Source organism: Xenopus laevis, chromosome 6L (genome assembly GCF_017654675.1).
Source record: "Xenopus laevis strain J_2021 chromosome 6L, Xenopus_laevis_v10.1, whole genome shotgun sequence".
Classification (NCBI taxonomy): domain Eukaryota; kingdom Metazoa; phylum Chordata; class Amphibia; order Anura; family Pipidae; genus Xenopus; species Xenopus laevis.
Genome location: NC_054381.1, coordinates 54,654,860 through 54,679,911, shown reverse-complemented (window position 1 = coordinate 54,679,911; position 25,052 = coordinate 54,654,860). Strand labels below are relative to the sequence as shown.

The following is a 25,052-nucleotide window of genomic DNA, read 5'->3' as shown; positions in this document are numbered from 1 at the left end:
GGTAAGACAAAACTCAGTAAAGGAAAACCTTTAGTAATAGTCAGGCAATTTATTCATACATAATACAACATAACAGTTTTGTCTGGGTAAGCTGTTGGAGTAACACACAGAATGTCAGCCAAGGACTTACCAAAGACACACCTCTTGGTCCAGGCGTTATATAGCTTTCAGAAGGCATTTTCAGTAATTGTGACAAGGGGTTCACGGAAATACCATACATAGTCTGACTCCTCCTTGTACAATTAATGTCTAAATGATTTACTTAGTCTTACATGTTATCAAAGGAATGTTGTAACATACTGTGCCTAGCTCCAACGGTCCACAACCTCGCAATCAGCTATTGGCTAACCAAGGCCATTGTGGTATTTCCAGTAATTTGAGCAGCACTTCTCCTAAAAGGGGCCCCACCAGACAGGCTGGCGTTATGCTGACACTCTGGAATTTAAGTAACAGAGTGATGATCTTTTGTTTGTATGGCCTAGTATAAGCTATATGAGTGACCATTGTCCACAGTAGACCATTAGCCCTTATAGTCCATCCTGCCTTGGGCCCTATAGCGTTATGGCGTCATAGAGGGCGGGGGTGACAAATATCAACCCTCTGACACTAGCCATTCGTCCGTTTTAGGATTTAGACCGTTCCAGATATATATTATATAAACAAGGTCCAAGCACAAAATAGTGCAAAAAGATGCAATTACTTTCCAAATCAGTGGAAATAATGTTATAATGAATCAGTAGTAATGCAGAAAATGATTAAATAAATATAATTAAATAAATAGGAACTTTTTTAAATGAGTAATTAAAAGTTAGCTGACATTTTTACATTCTTCTTATTGTTTTATAATGTATTGACTTTTTTTCTGCAAATTAATTAAAAGACAAGCCCCTTGCAAATTTACCATCTCATTATACCAGTGAAGATTGTGAATTTTATTGTTTGCTCCAGTACACAATATAGCAATAAAATGTCTTACTAAAAAGGCATTAGAATACAAAAGTAGTGAAAAGAACATGCCACCAGGCCTTAGGTGCAATTAAAATCAGCACTGTGTTATAAAGAACATTACATAGCAAAATGCATTTTTTTCTGATCCTACTATTATTCCTTTATCTGTGCAATTTGAAATAATATATTTACACAATAAACAATATTTAGTTTTTTGTTAAAATAATTGTGCAGAAACTGAAGCAGATATCCAGTAGAGATAAAGGGAGCTTTATAGATTTCTATAGTGTTTTTGTTACATTTGCATAAATTTACTGGCTACTTGAGCATGCTGGGTAGTGCAGTGTCTGTAACAAATACTTGTATCATGGACAGCACCACTTACGATTTTCCTTTTCTTTAAAAAGCCTTTATTAAGCCATGGGCTCTGACCCAAACAATTCGGCATCATTTCAAACCGCCTGTCTGAAACAAATGCAGAACAGTTTGCAAATGATAAATTATATGATATATTATATTAACTTGAATTTTAAAGTTACTTTTAACAACAAATGAGTCAAGTAACAACTGCAATTTACCCTTTTAATTATTTTATCCTAACATATTACATATGCAAATCTTACATAGATCACTCAAATCATAAAAGGAATGTCAATAATATATGACAACCATATTTAATATGTGTTATAAGAAGATACTATCCCTTGCAAGCTGGCTTCCATGGACAATGTACAATCACAATCTAAAGAAAAGAAAATAGAGGCCAATTAATTTTTGTTAACAACAGTAAACAAGCTTTTCTAGTGTTATCATATAAGGGATCAAAGGCCTGAAGGCTTTTTACTTTGCACGCTGTATGTGATCTTGAAGAATGGCCTCTGTGGTTTCCCAAACAAATATACGCTGACTGCATTAGTCAGTGCTGTATTGGTAAGGGGCAGGTGGGAGCATATATCCCCCCTTACTTGCATGTCATTCAGACACATAAGTTAGGGAGCGGCACAAAGTGCAGCCTAAATTCAGGCTCTGTCCTGAGGACAGAGATAGCTGTTCCTCCTTATACTGCCTCTGCTCCTCATGTTGGATTTTCAAACTGGTCCAAGGAGTAGAATACAGTTTACCCTGTGGCTTAAAGGAGAAACAAACCCCTTATAAAAAAAACCCCTACCCCCCCACATAGACCCCCTCCCCCTGAGCCTAGCTGTTACCCTGGGCAAATGCCCCTAACTTAAAGGAGTTCAGAGTTCAAGGTAGCCATCTTCTGGGTATTCGGTAATCTGACGAGACCGGCATGGCGTTGCATGCGCAGTTGGAGCAATTTCCCGGTTCGTGACAATTGCGCATGTGTCGACATTGACTGAAATTGCTGATGCGCCGGAAGTAGACATTAAGGCCCAGAAGATGGCTGCCTTGAACTCCGATCCCTGAATCTGCACCGAGGGGTAAGAAAAAAGTTAGGGACATTTGCCCGGGGTGGCAGCTAGGCTGGGGGGGGAGGAGGGAGGGGGATCTATGTGGGGTAGGTTTTTTTTTTAATAAGGGCTTTGTTTCTCCTTTAAGTGCCTCTTAAGTGAACACTAAGGGACATGCATTTGTGTGCCAAGTAAATTACCCCTTTAATGTTCACTTTCTCACCAGTTTTTGTAGTAGGGCTTTTCGGGCAAGTTCCTGATCGTTATATTTAATAACATGTATTATCTGGAGTTTGATTGCAATCAATCAAGCAGGACTTTGTTTAGGCAACAGATAACAGATGTCTGAACACAGCAGAGGTGATAGCTAGTGTGTCTCCCCAACCATTCACTCTATAATAGCTGTTTTATTTCTACATATGCCGATAGGATTGTGGACTTCAGAAATACAGTGCACACTGGTTTTTATCAAAAAAATGTCCAATGTGGGGGCAGAGAGGAGCTGGGCAGCTGGGGAAAACAGCCTCGGGAAAACACTGGGTGATAAACACAAGCAATAAAAAGCAGAGCTATTTAGACAAGGAACATATTTTCACATGCACAGAATGAAAATAAAAAAAAGTTTGGTCAAATAAATACAATTCGTGTTTGTGGTAGCAACCAATGAGTTGAAACCCCCAAGCTATCTTTGCAGTTCAAATTCAGAATACAAATAAGCAAGAGAAACCTGCTGTGTAAAAGCAGAAGGATCTATAAATAATGTTGTGATGTACTTTTTGTTTCCTTTGCAGGCATCCCCAGCTGCACTGGCAAAAAGCGTTTTGGCCGAAGTTCCAAACCAGGTTGTGGACTATTACAATGGCAAGGGAGTAAAACCAAAATGTATGTCAGAGTACGAGTCTTCCAGGACACTAGGACCTTGAATTTCTCTGCACAAGTTTGCCAAGACCCAAAACATTAATCATCATGATAATTATATATATAGCACGTTCTGGTGGTTTTTAACTTGATTATACATATATTTTTCTTGCATGTATAGATGGAAGTTTGGATCTACTTAGCAGTTGTGTTGGTCAAGACTTTTTATGAAGGAAAAAAATTCACAGGATTTCATCTTGGGGAAAAAAAGGTTAACAGTACAGTATGTGTTTTTTATACTGCTTTGTTGAATTTTTGCAAAGTTTCTTATCATATTTAAACTGTAAAGCCTTTTGAAACAAATACAGATATGTAAAAGCCAACAATCTGCTGGGGGAAAAAAAGATTTTTTGAAATTGGCAAGTGCATGGAATATATTTTGCACGAAAAACCTTTCCAATTTTATAGTCTGTGTTCCTTTTTGATCTGTTCTCATTAGTGGCCTGTAAGTTTGCCTACTGATGGCAGTTCAGCACAAGTATAATAAAATGCATTAAATCCCTAAATGTAGTAGGATGTAGCGGTCACTGAGCATAACATTTTTTTTATCCTCTGCCAGCTCACACTTCTAAGCTGGGGTACTGCAGTTTTACCAGCTGTTAAGAGCCACTATTTTTTCAACATTTTTTGGTGGGGGGAGCTTTTTTTTCCCTTAACACCAGGAAAATAGAAGATGATGGCATATGGAAAATGTTTGTTTATAGAAAAGCTTAGCTCCAACTTTTTCTTTTATATTTGAACATTTCGATTTCATAAATAGTAAAAACCGCTCATGCATAATTTTTAATGTATAAAGTCTAATAAAAAAAAAAATATTTTTTCTTTCAAAGCCTACTTGTGCAAAATCAAGCATGACGCACATGCTAAACTATTTTGATACACATTTAACTACCTGACACATTTTCTAGGATTTAGACCAGGCAACATATTTTGCAAAAATGAAAGCCTATATACAGTTTTAAAAGTTTGCTGATTTATAGGCCATAACATTTAAAACACATAGGACTGAAAATGGAATTTACCCATTAGAAAATCAAGTATTAAGAGTATCTTTGGCCTCCTAGAGTAAGCAATAATTATTCACAATAGAAATTTAATTTGATGTAATCTATATAAGTATCGTTTTGTTGTTTAGATTTCAAAACCAGATAAAAGTACTATCAGGAAATAATATACTATATAGAATTTACATAAAAAATCATTAGGTATAAATGCATACATTCCCAAAATAATTCTGTACCATAATATGAATCTGATACAGTATACAGTACAGGTTACCCTACATGAAATATTTTTTCAGTGCTGGCTGTAATCATACTAAAAGTGCAAGATTCAAATATATCCTTGAGGGAAAGCAGGAGGTCCTGTTGATGCAAATGTGAAGTGTTCATAAGCCTCAAACACTGATTGATCTTCAAGTGATCTTGTGAATAAATCAGGCAATTGGAAGAACGCATTTGCTTCCTTGTAGTACACTGATTTATAATTCCAGGCTTTTAGCCACCATTAACAAAAGTAACCTCAGCTAATACCCTATGCCAGAAGTATTTAAGTCAATTCTCAAAACCCAACACTAAGCAAGAACATATGCAAATGTATCTGTAATATAAAGGCCTATTACTGGAATGTGGTGGTTGTTTCTTTGGAAACTTTTATACCTTGGAATACCGTTTACAGGCTACCTTCTAGTCAAAATTAAGACACAGATGGAATGATGAGAGATCTGATTTATAGTAATGTTACACTAAGCCATTTCCACATACGAGGGTTTATATATTAACAATGTAAGAAGCACAAAATTTGGATGCAAATTGAGAGGTTTTTTTGCCTACAATACAGTATTTCTCACAGAATTTGTTTTATTGTGGGCGCCCTCTTAGTGGCAACTGCTGCAACATGTATGCAATGCACCAATATGGTTGCAAAATAATTGCATCACATGGTTTTCCTAGTGGGAATTAGTCATGCAGTTATGCACTGTAATTACTAAAGGAATTTGCATTCACTTTGCATAACCACAACTAAATTGAGGCACAAGTTACTTATTATATTGAAATTAGGGAAATAACCCTTAATTGTGAGAACAAGACACTGAGGCAAATTTACTAAGCGGCAAAAATTTGTCATCGACGGCTTCGAAGGCAACGAACACTTCACCAAACGCAAATTCGCTCAGACCCCGCTAATTCACTAACATGCGAAGTTGCGTCCACGGCGAAAAACGCTGGCGAAGTTGCGTTAGCGTTAATTCGGCAAGCAGAGTGAAGTTGCGCTCGCGTTGGCTAATTTGCATATGGCAGGAAGTTAAAGTTGAATGGACGTATATGTTGCAGCAAATACATTACACTACACAAGCCCAGGGAAGCTTAATAAAAGAATATAGAGTTGTTATATTGCCCTACACATGAGCCCAGTGTATAGTTTAGGTGCCATATGTTAGGAAATGTAGGGGTTACCTTAAAAACATTTTACACTCTTTTGCAGCCTATCACCCTGAAAAAAGGAAACTAAATTTTGAGGAAGTCCTATTTACTCTGTTTTACTTCACCTGGTCTGAGGTGGCGACGGCAAGTCTGGCGCAAGAGGTAACGTTCAGTATCTGAGTGAATTTGCGCAGTTACGTCCCATTGCCAGAGCGCAACTTCACCTGCAGATTGAGTGCGAATGAGCGACAGTGTCAGTCTCTTTCGCTAGCAAAGTTACACCTGCACCCGTGGTGAAGTACCGAAATGACGTCACGCTGGAGAATTTTCAGCAGCATTAGTCACTTTGCCCTTTAGTAAATTTGCCCCACTAGTGGATCACAGGACCAGGTACAAAACCTATACCTTTACCACCCTCAATCTGCCCCCGCCAGGACATGCGCCATGCACACCCCTAAGTGCCTTGTGCTATTATCCATAATAGGTTGTGCAGTCCTTGTGCTTACAGATTTAATATTTTCACAATGTCACAGTTTGCAATCATCACTAGAACACAAAAATACCACTGCTTGTTGGTTCTTAGCATACTGTGGGCCAGACTAAATTAGCATATACTTAAAGATCCATGTAGGCAACATAATCATTTCAAGACTTGCACCCAAAAACACAATCCCTATGGAATTAACTACTTCCAACAAGTCCTCTCCATGCACAGACCTCCCTTTCTCCTGAACTGTGTCACTTGAGCGCCTCAGATCAGCCCAAGCTCAATAGTGATGATCAACAAGTAGGAGCAAGTTCACTGGATGCAGGCATGGCCTGGCTATGTAATGCATATTGCAGTTTATTTAGAATATTATGGAACCCAGCTGCAAGATTTAATAGATAAGGGTGAAATACAAATATTATCATGTTTATACTGTATGTTGTAGTGTCATTCTAGTTATGACTGGGAATCCCCTTCTGAACGAAAAGAAGGTCCTATAGGCCTCTGTTATTGAAAGGGAAGGTCCCAGGGAATAAAATAAGTGAAGTAGATTGTCTTCATTGGTTTGTGGAATATCAGAGTTCTACCAGTGCTGCCTTAGTCGCAAGCCAGGAACCAGATGGAAATATAATATTGGCCAAGCAGCATAGGTCTAACTAATAATAGGACCAATTTGTGTAAAAGCTTACCTCTGAGGTGAGGGACAGAGGACATCTAGTAATGGTAGCATTTTCTTCCACCAAAAATTATGGAAGGGTGAAAGCACTGGTGGATCTTCCAATGGTGAAAGGATCAAAGAACAGGCCTAGGATAGGAATACATATAAATTCCTCTGGTGGCGGCCCTAAGTGAAAAACCATTAGGCTTAGGGATCACTTAGGCCTAGAACCATATCCCCTGTTAAACTGTGCACACAGGCACTCACACACATATACATTTATCAAAGGTGCCAAGATTGAACGTGATCTGTGAAAAGTAAGCACATCAGATTTTCTCTGCCCTTTATATCACTTGTGCATTTTCATTTGTATAGTAATGGTTTCCCTAGCTCTGAGAAGTGACAGGATGATGACTGTAATCAGCCAAGGATACAATAATAACCTTTTGAATAAGAACCTCTTTCTAATCAGAATAAATTACATGATTTCAAAATGTATTATCTATTTCTAGCTTGCCGAGCTAAAATTCACATAATACATATAACTGGCTCCCAAAATGTATGCCCCAAGGTATGACCATTTTAGGGCACTCTTTTACTTCTCGGCTCTATACAGTTTTTGAACCATAAGAAAATTCAAAAAAGGAAAAAAGCTAGAGAAAGACATTTTAATGGCATCTAAGAAAATCAGTGTCTACATGGTACTAAAAGTTTATTTTTCCCTTTTAATAAACAGCCTCATTAGAGAATGCATGGCATGAATATTGGATTTGATTTGATTAGTCTGAAGCCGCTATTTGAATCACCCAACCAACTTTATTCAAAAATTATATGATGTCTTCAGGCTATGGCACATACAGCATTTTAATTCACGTGATCTGATGTCTATAGCAGGTAGTAGAAATGAATAAGGATTTCTGTTCTTCTATGATTCTTGCTTTATGTTTGTCCCTATGTGCCATAGGCATGGTGTGACCAACATATTATACAGTAGCTTTGAATTGTTTATAGCAGATAAAAAAGCTTTGATTGCTAAGGCTTTTGCTGAGATGGTTATAGACACCATAATGCTACAGTATGGGGCCGATTCACTAAATTTGAGTGAAGGATTCGAAGTAAAAAAACTTCGAATTTCGAAGTATTTTTTGGGCTACTTCGACCATCGAATGGGCTACTTCGACCTTCGACTACGCCTACGACTTCGAATCGAAGGATTCGTAGTAAAAATCGTTCGACCATTCGATAGTCGAAGTACTGTCTCTTTAAAAAAACTTCGACCCCCTAGTTCGGCAGATAAAAGCTACCGAAGTCAATGTTAGCCTATGGGGAAGGTCCCCATAGGCTTGCCTAAGTTTTTTTGATCGAAGGATATTCCTTCGATCGTTGGATTTAAATCCTGCGAATCGTTCGATTCTAAGGATTTAATCGTTCGATCGAAGGAATAATCCTTCGATCGTACGAATGCAGAATTTGCGCTAAATCCTTCGACTTCGATATTCGAAGTCGAAGGATTTCAATTCCTAGTCGAATATCGAGGGTTAATTAACCCTCGATATTCGACCCTTGATGAATCTGCCCCTATGTGTTTCACTGCAGTTAACCAAGCTGCTTTCATCATTTATTTAGCATGCCAGTGCAATATTATATTCTGGATGTACATTTTTAAACTACCAATCTCTAAAAACAAGTAATAGCAACAGAGTAATGTAGTTATTAAGTTATAGGTGTCGTTAGTACAAGTAACCTGACCAGCATTAGAAGTCTCCATCAGCACTTAGCTCTATTTTGTAAATACTTGTAAAAAATATACATTGCAATACAAATATCTGTGCCAAAACCTGTGCCACATACAGTTTTTAACATTATTGGTTATATGTGTATTTTCAAGTTTTTTCCAGTAGTTTTACATCAAAGATCAGGCCCAGTAGCATTATGTAGCATTATATCCACAATCCTTTACCCCTGTCATTTCACTCTGTACTCTACTTCTCTGAGCACCTATTGTTCTAAAACAGGGAATCTTCGGGAACAGCAGAGGAGTGTATTTCCCCAGTCTAACCAGTTGTTCATCTTTAAGTTAACTTTTAGTATGATATGATATAGAGAGTGATATTCTGAGACAATTTGCAATTGGTTTTAATGTTATATCATTTGTGGTTTTTGAGTTATTTAGCTTTTTATTCAGCAGCTCTCCAGTTTGCAATTTCAGTAATCTGGTTGCTAGGGTCTAAATTACTATTGCAACCACGCATTGAGAGAGACTTGAATATGAATTGGACAGGGCACAAATTGAAAGATGCAAGTAATAATAATTAGCAATAACAATACATTTGTAGCTTTACAGAGCATTTGTTTTTTAGATGGGATCACTGACCCCCATCCGAAAGCTGGAAAAAGTCAGGAATAATTCAAAAACTATAAAAAGGGAAAAATGAAGCCCAATTTAAAGTTGCTAAGAATTAGCCATTCTATAACAGCTGAATCACCTCTTAAGGGTAAGGTCACACTGGGCATTTTGGGGAGATTTAGTCGCCTGGCGTCTAATCGCCTCGTCTTTGCGGTGATCAATCCCCCCAAATGCTAAATTAAAAAAATAGCCAGCACTAATCACATGCAGCGATTCATTTTCCAAAGTCGCGCATAGTTGCCTCACGAGGAAACTTCGGGCGACTTCGGAAAACAAATCGCCATGTGTGATTAGCGCCGGCGATTTTTCATTTTAGCCAGCGCAGAGTGAGGGAAGGCGTTTGGGGAGATTGGTCGCCGCAAAGACGAGGCGATTAGTCGCCAGGTGACCAAATCTCCCCAAAACGCCCAGTGTGACCTTACCCTTAATCTGTCTCTTTGCCCAAAAAAACAGAAGGGGTAGTAAGATCACCAAGATAATTGGAAACAGGCAGTATCATATTCTAAACATAAAAAAGAATATAGAACGGCACACAAACAGAGAATGCTGTGTTTTGTATGTGCAGCACATCTTCAAAAACAACTATGCTTTTGTTCAATAGCTTCAATTTATTTCCTGATGGCTGCACCTCTGCCATTAATATATTATGCATTCAGTGATGTACTATAGTATACTTTATTTATAAGCTCTGGGTTTAATAAAAAAAAACTTAGCTTATCCTATCGTAGAATTGTGTGGGTGTAGGTAACCTCCATTTATGCAACTGATATTATGTCAAGATGATTTGTGTGGGGCCCAAGTATATTGGAACCAGTCAGGCTTTCATAGGAACTGCAAACACATTGCTGGGAACTTCAGCATTCTCAATTGCTGCCAGCTTCTGGGAGCTCTAGTTTAAAGAAATGAAATTGCCTTGTGCTTTGAATCTCGACATCAACTAATTTATTTGTCTGCTTGTGACCCGACCTAGCAAAAGAAACACATAGCTGTAATTTGTCTTCATCTTGTTTATATAAAAGCACCAAGAATAAGCACAATCAGCTCATTAGCAGATACGATTAATTAACTTATTGACATGTGGTTCTGGCCTAATAATGAGTTTAAACGCGATATTGTCTGGGGGAAATTTTGTGAATTGGAATGTATTTTTAACTAAAATTAAATTTTATGACATTTACTTTTGATAGCCAAACAGAATTTAAACACAATAAAAGGAGTAAATGTAATATGTGATATAAACTCCCAATAATGAGGCATGTGCAAACAGTTCACTTTACTTGGAAAATTCCATGTTGCATCACTACAGTCAATGCATTACAGGCCCTTCTGCATGCAAAAAATGATATATACAGTATATATAAATAGAGTTTGATGATTTTGCATGTTGAGTAATTGTCAGGTGTAGTAGACTACAGAGATTAAAGGGAGATCTTTAAATATATACAATATGGCTTCTCTCTTGCACCTTACTAAAGCTGCCCCAAAACTGGACCAGCAAGTTTACAATTTTTCCTCGGTATATGCTGGTCCTCAAAGCCTCTGAACGAGTTGACCCTCGTTGTTGGATTTCTGAATGTACAGCTGTCTATTGTCAAGTTCAGTGACTGACCACTTTGTATCCCTATTTTGTGCTTTTTCAATTTTGCATGAAACCTATATTTGATGAACTTTAGCATGATTTCTTTTTGTGAGTTTCTTAAACTGGCTATGTTTTTCTTGTAAATAAGAATAAACAAAAAGAAATGTAACAATACATACTTGTTAGAGAGACTAATGTTTATCTTGAGCCATTGTCTCACGCAGATGTGGACTTTTGTTCTGTCTTTTTTTTTTTCTTTAATTTAGGGATAACTGTAATGAGTTCTGATATCACTGGATGCTGCCACTATCTATCAGATCTGGGAGATGATATACAAACTGTGACAAAAAGATTTGAACTAATAATAATATGTTTACATTGTTGGATTTTATTAATAAACTAAGAGCCTGTTCATGTGTTTGTGTGGTGTCTATTTTGTATTTAATGCCGAAAATAAAGTTGTTATTATATGGCAATCAAGAATGGACTGGTAATCTGTAGATTCTGGCAAATATAATCATCCGTAGACAGTCACTATTTATTGGGCCTTTGGGGGCTGTTTGGGCGTCTTTGTATTTGAAATGGCAGAACTAGTGATGGGTGAATTTATTCGTCAGGAGCGAGTACGCAGCAAATTTTCGTGTTTCACCGCTGGCGAATAAATTCGCGAAATTGCTGCAACAATTCTGACAGCGGCGACAATTTACTGCATGCCCATTGACTTTAATGCAATTGGATAAAATAGGAGCACATCAAATGATCACCGGCGTCAGAATTGTCGACTGCGTCACTTTTTTTTTTTTACGCCTGAGTTTTGTGAATTCTTCGCCGTTTTGCGAATTTCTCAGGAATTCACCCATCACTAGCCAGATATATATATAACCAATGACATCATGGGATTCATAGATGTAGTTTGTCATGTACTAATACGCAACACCATGCAGCTTCTGTTGGCTTGACTTGCTATGTCTGGATACAGCTTGTATAAGTACCTGCATGTGGCAAATGTTTGTGATTCATTTAATCATTTCAGCACCACCAACACCAGCAGATATTTTCACAAGTTGATTTATATATGGAGTAGGAAAACACAGAACCAATGGCTCTGGCAGTCTGAGTATAACAGTCACAGATTATTTGATCTATGACAGATAAACAGCTAAACAACTTTAATAAATTATCATATCAATGATGCAAATAGGTTGGCGCTCTTTAAATCCATGTTAATAATACAGTAAAAATAATTTTATCACCCTACACAGTTGTTTAGAGGACTATGGAGCTCTGTTAGTACATTTTAAAACACAAAATAGACTTTGAAAACTCAAAATTCATACATTATATTGACCTTGCCAAAGTTACTTTTGTAATCACAAAGCACATTTTCACAACAAAATTTGTCCTGTAAAAGGCATTCTGCAAACACAAGACTTTTGTAGTGACAAAATAAATTGTGGTCACAGAATTAGAATTTTGCATACATATATACATATATATATATATATAAATATATAAAGCCATTGGTTGCCGGCACTCACCTCCGCCATTCGATCATTTCGCCGGGTGCTAACCCAATTCAATATAAAGTCCAAAAATAAAACCTTTATGCCGTGAGTGCTTCCTTTTATTTTTGGACTATATATATATATATATATATATATATATATATATATATATATATATATATATATATGTTATAGTGACAAAATAAAATTTGTCCACAAAAAATGAATTCTATGAACACAGTTAAAATGATAATTTTGCAAACATAAAAAATAAAAAGACAAAAATTGAATTGTCATCAACAATGGCTTTGTATCCACACAATTTATTTTCTACATGCAAAAAAATGTCCTCTTTTCTCACTTCCTATTCTTAGCATTCTCTATGGCAGGGATACCCAACCTTTTGTACCCATGAGCCACATTGCATTGCAAAAAGAGCTGGGCAAGCATGAAAAAAGTTCCTGGGGATGCCAAATAAGTCCTGTAGTTTTTATACAACCAAAACTTGCCTCCAAGCCTGGAATTCAAAAATAAGCACCTACTTTGAGGCCATTGGGAGCAACATCCAAGGGGTTGGAGAGCAAGCCACTGGTTGGGGACCACTGCTCTGTGGCATTTGCTACGCTGGGTGTTTTATCCATAAGAAAACCTTGCCTTGTATCAGAAAGAACACAATAGCAGCATTCGACATTAGGAAAGCTGCTTGGGCAAGGTTAAGGCTAATAGAACATGGTTGTTTTTTCCACTAACATGAACACATGAAGTAGATATTGGCACTAAAAACATACTTTAGCATTTATGTTCTGAAATATACAGGGCCTATTTATCATGCTGTGTAAAACAGTGGAGAAAAACATCACTGGTGATATTGCCCATAGCAACCAATCAGAACTTTGGATTTGTTTTCTAACTTGTAGGTGACTGTTGAAATCTAATTGCTGATTGGTTGTTGTGGCCAACACAGCATGATAAATAGATCCTATGTATGTGCTCTGATGGTTGATCCCTTGCACCAGGTAAGGCTTAAAAAACATTTTTAAAATTATTCCAAATCATATTTTATCATGTTAGTCAATTAACTTTAATTACACTAAATAAGTTATTTAATCGTATTTCCTTCAGTCTGGGAATTCATAATGATAGCAAGGAGGCAGGAGCCATTTTGTGGACACTGTTATTAAGGTAAGCCTTGCATCATCTAAGAATCTTGTTTGTTTGAAAAGGACTTTTATGATACAGCTTTTATGTCTGGGTGACAGTTCCCCTTTAAAAATTCCATGAATATGGATTTACGGTAACTAAGGTACTATTGAATAAAAGCTACTTTTTTGGTAAAAAACAAAATAAGAACAGTTTCTTAAACCGGATTCTATGGAAAATGGAATTCCTCTACAGTAGAACCCCCTAATTTTGACAACCACCCAGAATTAGTGGCCTTATTCACTGAATGTGCATAAGAAAAATGATTTCTATGAAGCTGTGAAAATGAAACATTTGCCACTAAACAAAAATTGAGTCAATTAGGATAAAATGCCAATGATTTTTCTAGAAGTGTCAATATTCCTTTAAATTTGTAGTAAAAAAAAGGCATCACCTTTAATGACTTATACATGCTTCATAATTTTGTCTTAAACGTATTTTAGCAACTTGATTACTTAATCAGATTTTCTAGGAAGGAAGAGAATTCTTGGAATTTTGCCTTGCTAGCAGGAGGGAATTCTGTGTAACCCTCTCTAGCATACAAGATATCTTTCATTCTCTCCTCTGGGCCTTCTAAATTCAAGAGTGGCTCCTTGCCTATGGCAGCTGCAGTAATAAGCATGAGATACACTGCTTCTAAGATATTCATTTAATAAGACATAAATTACACAATCATTTCTCTGGCAGCCCAGCAGGCTCGCTCATTTAGTGTTGTATTATGCAAAAGAAAGATGTGAAGGCTTAAATAACCAATATGTAGGCTTATATCTTTCTAAACTTGCACAGAATTTTATTTTAACTGAATTATTGCTAATCTAGCAAGGGGTATAAGTTGTTCAATGGCCCAGTAAACTACTATATATGCACTTGGGAACGTGTGTGTAACAGTGGACAGACTGTTCACAATCTAAATGGTTAACCTCAGATCTGATAGTTCTAAAGAAAGATATATATATATATATATATATATATATATATATATATATATATATATATATATACCTCTCCAGTGTAGTTCGCACACACTCTCCTTAGTGCGATTATATCAGGAGCGGGTGCTGTGCTCAAATTGGATTATTTAGAGAACCATTAATAGCAAGCACTCCAGTCAAAGTTGCTGTTTATTTACACAAGTAGCAGCATTACAGTCGCATCAACGTTTCGGTTCAGGGTCTAAAACCTTTGTCAAGATGCATATATATATATGCAAACAAGGGCCTGACTGCTGACAACTACACAAGTGACTAAATAAATTAGAAGCACCATAAGCAGTGACATCATACTGTTAAATACCAACAAGTTTGCCGGTTATTCTATAACAAGATATAAAACAACAATATAGGTACCCAGAGACTGCAGGGATCTCCGTATGTGGCTTTGTAGGGAGACAATGGTACAAACACTTTCTTAAAGGAGAACTAAACCCCCCCCCTTGGTCAGAAGTCCCCACTGGCCCCCCTTCTGCCTCCCCCCTGCGCAGTATTACCTCTGAAATCTGTCTCCTCTAGAAATAGCAAGCACACATTCAGAGTATGTGCAGCAGAGGACACAGGCGCTCTTCAGTAATCTTCATGAAGTGAGCGGCATATTGGCACATGCGCAGCCCTTCACCTTTAAGGGATTTGTTAAATGAATGTCTCTCCCTGCACTAAATCCGACCTGTCAACATTCAGGGGGTTATCTACTAATACCCACATTTTTCTCATAATTTCAATAGAACAAACACAATCATAATCCCATCCATGATTTTACCTTATTTATTAATAAAATAACTAAAAAAAAATTAGTTCAGGAAAAGTCTCTATAAAATTGAGCGAAAACTCAAATCATATGCATTTTTGGGATTTGAAAACCCCAAATTTTTTGGATTTTTATACGAAACCCAGCGCAGACCACAATATCTTCAAATTGGGCATCTTCCATTGACTTATACTTGGCTTCGACAGGTTTGAGATGGCGGATTTTCAGATTTTGACTTTTTGCAGCTTTGGGGTATAATAAATCTCAAATATTTGAGGATTTTTTTTCCTCTAAAAATTTTAGTTTTTGCCCAAAAAACCTTGACCAGAAAACATTGCATTTATTAAATAACCCCCTCTGTGTTTTCTCTAAAATGGCCCTGATGTTTGCATTTATAAAACAAACCCATTCCTTTGATTCTCTGGAATTTGCTGTTTCCTTAAATGGATTATGTCGTGATTTTTATGGTGCTGTTTTTATTTCTAAATTACACTGTTACACTGCCGATAATTCACTCTACCATATAAAATTATATTCCTGAACAAATAAGTGTATTTCAGTTCTAATATTGGTGTGTATGCAGCCATCTCAAGTCATTTTGCCTGGTCATGTGTTTTTAGAAAGATCCAGTGCTGCACTATGGAAATGTTTCTTGTTTCTCCTACTCAATGTATCTGAAGGAGTCGCAGTGGGACCTGGATTTTTACTATTGAGTGCTGTTCTTAGATCTACCAGGAACCTGTTATCTTGTGTCAGGGAGGTGCTATCTGGTTACCTTCTCATTATTCTGCTGATAGGCTGCTGGGGGAACAGGGAAGGGGGGAGATATCACTCAAACTTGCAGTGCAGCAGTAAAGAGTGGCTGGCGTTTATCAGAGCACAAGTCACATGACTGGGGGCTCCTGGGAAACTGACAATATATCTACCCCATGTCAGATTTCAAAATTGCTCTTTTGAAAAATAGATGTCAGTGCTGATGCATTTTGAAAAAAAAAAACATGATTTCCCATGACAGTATCCCTTTTTAATGCAGATAGTGACTTTGTCATTGGTACCAATGTGTAACAAGACTGGCCGGTCTTCCCTTGCCCCTCCCAATAATCAGTACACTATTTCCACCATGACAGTATCCCTTTAAATGCAGATAGTGATGGGCGTATTTGACCCATTTTGCTTTACCAAAAATCTACCAAACAGCAAATATTATACAAAACATTGAAGCCAACGGACATTTTTTTGCACAACATTTTTCAAACCGTCCAACATTTTTTAAACCAAATATTAGTCATATTTAGCTCATCCCTAAGGATTTATCAGAGAAAACAAGAGAAAAGTCAAAGTTTTGATTGGCATGTGACATGTTGACTTTCCATTTGTGGAAGCAATTAATGTGCTAACTACTTGAGCTGTAGATAAAACTCCCTGTTATAGTCAGTCTTTTAGTGCACGTAGTCAGACTTGTGATATGGCTTCTAGCAGTTATCTGCAACCTGTCCGAAACAACTCTTTGACACATTGTCATTTCCCAGAATGCCTGTTTTTCTGTTCCATTTTTTATTCCACGTTGTATTAAAATATAGCCTAAAAAAATGCTGTTTAAGGAATCATTGCATGCAATTTCAAATTGTAGATCTGCTCTGTTTTTGTAGATCTGCTCTGTCTTTCAGAACCAGGACAGATCATATCTAAGCAATAGAACTTATTATAGGGGATGTAAGGAAGTGTACCTATGCCCTGAGGGAGGGTGTGTTCCCATCCTCCTAGGGCTAGTGTGAGTATTTCCCTTTCCCAAGTCTATATTAAAGGGGGAACACATGGTTTTGCTTCTTTGGATCGTACTTCAGGAGGTGGTGATGCAGCTGTGGAGCCCCAGTAAGAAGATTTGCTCTAAATCTAAAGTAACCAAAAAGGCCTAGTATGGGGTAGTTCCCGAGGTGAAACTCACCAAGTTGTAGGGGGACTCAAGTGGATAGGACTCTTACTATAATTACCATAGTGTGAGTTTTAGCATCAAATTACATCAGCATGACATCACCACCCCTACCATCCAAAATAATACACCCAAAAGTGCAAACCCACATGTTGGATGGTTAGTGGGTGGTGATTATGCAAGTGCTGAGTCATTTTGTGGATGTGCTTGCTGAACTATTACCCGATACCCAGGCAGATGGTGAAATTTGAGTGCCCTCCATTACTATGTTAATACTATGCTAAACACTTAGGGGCAGATTTATCAAGGGTCGAATTTCAAAGTGTAAAAAACTTCGAAATTCGACCATCGAATGGCATTACTCCGATATTTGAAGTCGAATTTGGCCATAGTCGGTCGTTGTTAAATCGTTCGATCGTACAATGAAATCCTTCGAAACGAACGATTCAAAAGATTTAATTGATCGCATGATTTTACTTTGATTTCTAAAAACATAGCCAAATGTTGGCTATAAGTTCTAGGAGGTCCCCATAGAATAACATCGCAATTCGGCAGGTTTAAGGTGGCGAAGTGTCGAAGTCCAACTTTTTTAAAGAGACAGTACTTCGATTTTCGAAGTCGAAATTTTTTACTTCTAATAGAAGTCGAATTTAGGCCTATTCGATGGTCGAAGTACCCAAAAATTTGTTCGAAATTCAAAGTTTTTAAAATCGGAAATTCACTTCGACCCTTAGTAAATGTGCCCCTTAATTCACATTCAAGTCGCTTAGCAGCTCCCACACAAGTTGTGCAGTCACAGACTTATCGAGGTATCAAACCCCCCCCTTAATTAGCAAAAAGAGGAAAAGAATAAAATGCTGTTTGTTACCAGCAGTAAAAAAAACAACAACCCCTTATTAACTTTAAAATAAATTTTCCCATTAGAACTATATCTCAGACAAAAACACACAAAACTAAATCCACTAAATGTATCTACCAGTTTTTTTTTTTTCATTATTAACAATTATTTTTTATTGGGTTTTCATATTTTTCCAAAATAAAGTTTACAGTAAACAAAACAAAACAGGAAAAAAACGAAGCTATTATAACAATCATAATCGATCTGGTAATTGGTCGGCATGAGATAAGGCTTGCAGATATATATATATAAGAAAATTATAAACTTAATTTTTATCCCATACCGTGTGCAATGATTCACGGGTATTCCATGTAAACAAGTAGTTCTAAGTGGTACTGTCAATTGCTCAGTGTGTTTTATTAATTTAATACCCTTAATAAACTGTTGTTTAAACTGCTGCTGTTCTTATTGACTTGTAAACTAAAGAAAAGAAGGAATAAAAGAAAAGAAGAAAAACACACTCTAAATCCTGTAACTAGGGAAAAAAATTATTGTACCAGTTTACCCCACACAAAGAGAAAGAAATCTGTTTGTCTCAGTCAGATAACACTCAGAACACACATCAGTTAATTATTTTCACTTACTCCCTCCTTGCACCCAGCACTCACTGCATGCACAGCAAGCACCAATGCCTTAAGGTTTTTAATGCTGCTAAACATTTTATTCACATCCAACATGAGTATTAGATCACATGCAACACTTGTGAAGCAGCTCCCACACTTCTGCGCAGTCACAGACTTATTGAGGCATCAAAACCCAACATCATTTAAACCCAGCAGGATTGTTTTGCACCAATATGAATTAATGATATCTTAGCTGAGAGCAAGTACAAGGTCCTGTTTTATTATTATAGAGAATATATGATACTTGATACATATGATAATGATACAAATGATAATGAGGTGGGAAAACATAAGCATTGCCACTGCTTTCCCAAGTAGCACATGGCACATTGGTCTGCCGAGATACTGGTCTGCCACCTGTTTTTATATCTTTTTAAAACTATTTTATAACTCCTCTCCTTCCTGTTATTAATCAAGTTGAAAGCGTAAGGTGCGAATGTTATATCCACCTTGGTAAATCACGCACATATTGCATTGACTTTTGCTTCTGTTACTGTTAATATATATATTTAGCAACATTTCTGACACATATATGTGCAGCACACAAGGCAGATGTTAATGCTAGGCCTTCCTTGTATATGTCTGGCCTGTACTTTGCACCTTATTTGGCAATATAGAAAAAACCAGCAATATGGAGCAAGGAGCGTGTATTTAAACAGGGTTTTACAATGTGCTTATTTGAACAGTAACCACTGTTGAATAGAATTTAGTTGGAATCACTTTTGCCTTTGACACTTTATTTCTCCTCTTTGCTCACCTTCCGTTCAGCGCCCTCCCACAAGTTAAATCACCCCTGTCCAAAGCAATGGCTAATGCAATAGTAGAGGGGGAGACAAAAATACAATTTTCAGCACATTATGCAGTAAGAAACAAAAACGGAACTGGCCGCCGAACATGCGGCGGGCGGACTGCCGGGGGGCCCTGAGGGGGTGCGGGCCGTGGCCCACTCGCACCCCCTGCTCCCCCGGTAGTTCCGCCCCTGGTAAGAAAATTAGGCAATGGCACTGCATTAGACCATGAAAACAGTAATATAGCAGTGGACACGAGCACCCCAAGCACATGTAGGGTTGCCACCTGTCCGGTATTTTACCTGGCCTGGTCGGTAAAAATTATAGCTGATTCCAATGTTATTAATAGGTATAAAAGATAAATATATAGGAAGGCCGGTATTTTTTTTCCCACAAAAGGTGGCAACTCTAAGCACATAGTAAGAGTCAGAGGGCATTTGAAGTGAACCCTGAGCACATTAAGCCCTGTCAGCACTAGATGCTGCCACCCAAAAAACTGTGAACATGGGAATCCCAGACATAATATATATAACAAAGGGACATTATAACCTGAAAGCAATGATTCTGGTGCCACAATCTGATTTGGAACTATACAGGTTGTCTTTGTAAAGTGCTGCATTCATTACTATACTGGCAGTAGCACCCCAGAAAGTACAAAAGGTTTTATATTTAATAAGGGCAATTCTGGTGTCAGGTGAATACTAACACCAACCGAACGACACAGTATTAACTTTAAAGAGAAATCACTGTGTAGAAAATAGTTTTCCCAATATATTCCCCTCGAAAAATGCACATTTATGGAATAAAAATGATTAGTTGTAGCTTACGACCTGTACACAGAGTAAAAACACACATTTACCTCCTATTCATTATCAATTGGAAATGCAATTGGTTTTATATTTAATGTCAAGAAAACATAACTATAATTATTAATGCCTGATAGAAAAACATATAAGTGTTAACGATGAATATCACTGTCTCCTGGAACTTTTACTGTCAACTAGTCAGAAGCCGGAACCCTTCCTCACTAGTCTATTGTTTTCGAAACTGCATGTTATGGAACGGACCAGGAAGCGGCTAGTGACATTCTTATGCTTGGGCAAAGGACGAGCAGGGTTTTATTACTGTAAAGGGAGATTGTCGGGGTTAACACCCTCCGGGTGATGATGGCGGTGGGACTGAGTTGGAGGTTACTGTACAGTGCGCGGAGACAGGTGCTGAGCCGAGTCACTACAGGTACAGAAAGGTAAGGGAGAGGGACACTGTATGCTCATGCACCTATGTCTTAAAGTCTCACGGCTCTCATTTTTTTTTGTATACAATCATTACAACTGAGAGACATACTGCGTTGTAGAATAGCAGCAAATTTATCTGCAGCATATGCACATACTATTAATATCAATGGCGGGAAATGTCGGCTTTGCACCCCAGGCAGGTAACCTGGCCGTCCACGTCGCGCGTGCGCTTTCGTGCGTAAACGAGGACGCGCGTGCGCTTTCGTGCGTAAACGAGGACGCGCGTGTCCTGTCACGTGTGTATGTAGACCCATATAACAAGAGTGCATGTTAGACATTTTGGAATTATATGAAGCTGTTTTAAAAATTGCACAATTATATACTAGCATTTAAAATTCTGGAAAAGAAGAGATTATTACACCATTAAGGGCAAAAAATGGAACTGACCTAAGTGATGGACATAATTATACAGACATAAAACAAGGAAGTCTGGGCAGGCTGAAGTTTTAGCCATTAGATCTTACTTCTGTGGTGCCTTTAAATATGTATAAGGTGTACAAATTATTGCTTTATCTGTTGGGCTCATTTATAAACACTGGGCAAATTTGCACTTGGGCAGTAACTCGTGGCAAATAATCAAATATTTGTTTTCATTGTTCCACCTGCAGCTACCTGAAACAAAAGCAATCACTGACTGGTTGCTATGGGTTACTGCCCAGGTGCAAATTTGCCCAGTGTTTATAAAGCATAGGAAAAGGTAAAAACACTCATGGGTTCCAAGTTAAGAACCCCCGGATATCATAATCTGTTAGAAGATACTCCGGCTGGCACGCCTCTCCTTCAAACACACTAGGGCACTGTTTCCTGAGCACTGCCCCACCATCTTTTTCTAGTCTTCCAGGTGCCCCTGTAGGAATAGTGGGTGCACAAAATGGAACTTATTACGTGATATCTGTATTGTTTGTGCTCTGTACTACAATTGGCTCTGGAAAATAGTGGTTAGTGTTCTGGTCCATTTTTTAAGAGTAGCACCAAACTGGTGTAGCAGGTAACAGCATCTATAATCAGTGGGAATGCCTAAAAACGTGGCACCCCCTGGAATTTTACCTTTCTTTCTACTGAAAGGAGTTAGTATTTAGTCACACACACCAGGTCAGCATGTACTGACTGCACATGCACTGTACTTCAATATCTAATGGACTTGATTTTATTTAGATGGCTTGTTCAGTGATACTGATATGTGCATTAGTAATCGAATAACTTGCTAATGTGCTTTTCATTACAGAAATATCTCCTGCTTGTTTATAGCCAGAGGTATCCAGAGCAGCACCTGGTGGGATGAACATCTCTCTGAAGAAAACAAACAATTTCTAAAACGCTTGACTGCAGAAGAGTATAACGCTCAAACAGCAAGCAAGCTTTGCCCTCTAAAAGATGAACCTTGGCCCATAAAGCCATGGGAGCCTGGTAGGTGGTAAAGATTAAATTTAGAAAATATACATCTGTTTAGATGTGTTAGATACAGTATTAGTGCTTGTTTGATCCACACAGAACTCATAAATGCATCCATAATCTCCTGGACACCAGTATTTTTAAAGCCTCTTAGGATTCTTTGTCTATGTTTCAGTACATAATATTATGTAAGAATTTCATGAAAAAATCTTTTGCATGGAATGTTTTTATGTTGTGATCCACTGTAAAAACAAGGTTATTTTGATAAATATTTTATCTATTTAACTGAAGTACAACAGGCATTTTATGTGTTAAGGCCCCCATACACGGCCGATAAAAGCTGTCGGCAGACCGAGTCGGCATCTTATCGGCCCGTGTGTGGGGTCACCCGACGGGCGTACCCGATCGATATTTGGCCAAAAGTAGGACAGGTGCCGATCAGGCAGGGTAAAAAATCTAGTCGGATCGCGGCCGCATCTCTTTGTTAATGCGGTCCCTTAATCCGCCTGTTTGGCCTCCATTCTGATCCAATTGTTGGGCCTTAGGGCCCACAATCAGATCAGCCCGATATCGCCCACTTCAATGTGGGCATATCGGGTAGAGATCTGCTTTTTTTTTCTGCTAAACAAGCGGATCTCCCTGTGTACCCTGTTTACCTAGGTAACTGTTCTTTATGGAGCTGGAGGTTTATTCACTAGTGTAAAACGATTATGGGATCCCTTATCCAGAAATCCATTAACCAGAAAGAACCAAGTTATGCGAATGCCATCTCCCATACACTCTATTTGAAGTAATGTAACAATATCAATATCATTGTAGCCTCACAGAGCTTGACTGCAGGGGACAATGACCCCCATTTGAAATCTGGAAAAGGGGAGATCATTCAAAACAAAATTAAATCAAAACAAAAAAAATAATAAGTCACTTAGTGTGGCATACATCGCAGCGAGAGGTGGGCAGCCAATGATGACGTCAAACCATAATCTTTTGGCACTTTAGCAATTGCATTGGTTACAATTAATTGTTTGTATAAATAATTATGGAATGTGTTTGTGGGATATGAGATTAAGTTATAATGGTTTTTAAGGTCTAACCAATAGAGTATATATAATCAAGCACATTGCACTTTAATTGTTTTTCAATCGTTGAATAATTCTAAGCAAACCATTGGGGTGGTGGATTAATTAGCACTTTTAAGTTATATTAAATTGCTTAGAATAGGAGTAGAGGAAGTCACACAGCATTCATCTTTTAATTTTTTATTAATTAAAATTTAAAAAACTTAAAAATAAATAATAGTTTGCAGATATATGGGGTTGTGTCCTTTTCTTTTTTTAATAAATAAAATAAATAATTCATAAACTAAGCAAAATAGAAAATAAAAACCATCTGAAAAATTGCTACAAATAGGACATTTTATAACAAACAAAAAGGTAACTAAAAGGTGAGCTTCCCCATTTAAGCTGTGGATCTCTGGACTCAAGATAGGAAGCACACTGGAAGAGTATTTTGGGAGGCTCCTATAAGCTTTCTGCTTATTCAAACTTCCTGTGTATATTTGTCTATCAGATTCTAACAGGGTTGGTGTGATTGCAGTCAAGTTAGGAATGATGCCGATATGGTCTAAATCCGGAGAGAAACATGCTGTCACCATGCTACAAGTAAGGCATTCTTTTGGAAATATGATTTTGTTTACATTATTTTGCTTGCTGTTACATTTTGACATTGATAAAATTTGCTGACCTTTGATATACATACAAATTTCATACTGAGCGTAGTTTGGTTGCTCCAATTGTCCCACTTAAGTATCACTTTACTGCTGCTGTGTTATTACCTCATTCATTATAGGTTTGGATTTTAGATATTTATCTAAATACTAACTTAGTACACATTCACAATTCTACTGCTCTGTGACATTTACGGCAAGAGTTATGTGTATATATACAAAGAGGCATGATACAGGTTTGGAATCTGTTATCTAGAACCCCATTATCCAGAAAGCTCAGAGCTATGGGAAAGCCATATCCCATAGACTACATTTTAATAAAATAATTCACATTTTAAAAATGATTTTCTTTTTCTCTTTATTAATAAAACAGTTCCCCACTATGATATAATAAATCATTATTGGGGGCCAAATGATCCTATTGGGTTTAATTAATGTTTAAATATTTTTTTAGTACAATTAAGGTATAGAGATCCAAATTATGGAAAGACCCTTTATCTGGAAAACCCCCGGGGGGGGTAATAATACAAAATTACCTTGTACTTGATCCAAACTAAGATGTAATTAATCCTTATTGGAAGCAAACCCAGCTTTTTGGTTTTATTTAATGTTTACAAGATTTTCGAGTATAAATATCCAAATTGCATAAAGATCTGTTAGCTGGAAACCCCCAGGTCCCGAGCATTCTGGATAAAAGGTCCCATACCTGTGTCCTTTAAAAAACCAAACATTGATACTTTTCTATGCTAATATGTACATTTTCATCCCTTTTAAGGTTCGTGATTGTCATGTCATTAAATATTCACCTAAGGAGGAATTTGATGGAAAGTCTGCATCTCTCACTGTAGGAGGAAAAAATGTATCCCCTTTTTATGTGAGTCCTAATTTATTTATTCCTTTAACACTAGACTAGAGTATGACTTCTGTATTCAAGCAATGAGAGGGTAACTGCTATTTTGTGCTCATGTAAAAGATGAATACTATGCAGCAGTTGCACTCTGTTTACATTTCTAATTTCTCCATTATGTTTGATGTAAAATATGAGACAAAACACAAGTTTATTTATGTTTTCCACTTGTTACTGTTAATATCTTTGTGTTGTTTTTTTTACCCTATGGACTTA

At 37.3% G+C, this 25,052-nt stretch overlaps 2 protein-coding genes across 3 annotated transcripts in view; both read left to right on the top strand.

Moving 5' to 3' along the window:
• The window catches only part of cpne4.L (copine IV L homeolog), a 198,815-nt gene extending 194,214 nt beyond the window's left edge, over positions 1–4,601 (top strand). The window contains exon 16 of the mRNA XM_041566046.1: positions 3,152–4,601. Coding sequence (XP_041421980.1) covers positions 3,152–3,283 — 132 coding nt within the window. The 3' untranslated portion in view covers positions 3,284–4,601. The remainder of the gene's footprint in view (positions 1–3,151) is intronic.
• A 15,974-nt stretch (positions 4,602–20,575) lies between these two features.
• mrpl3.L (mitochondrial ribosomal protein L3 L homeolog) overlaps positions 20,576–25,052 on the top strand; it is a 53,267-nt gene continuing 48,790 nt past the window's right edge. Inside the window, exons 1-4 of one of the 2 annotated variants that reach the window (XM_018267507.2) lie at positions 20,576–20,762; positions 22,037–22,218; positions 23,773–23,864; positions 24,705–24,803. In XM_018267507.2, the coding sequence (XP_018122996.1) occupies positions 20,680–20,762; positions 22,037–22,218; positions 23,773–23,864; positions 24,705–24,803 (456 nt within the window). In that variant the 5' untranslated portion in view covers positions 20,576–20,679. Of the gene's footprint in view, positions 20,763–20,902; positions 21,052–22,036; positions 22,219–23,772; positions 23,865–24,704; positions 24,804–25,052 lie in introns of those variants that run through there. The other variant, XM_018267506.1, reaches the window with a different exon arrangement.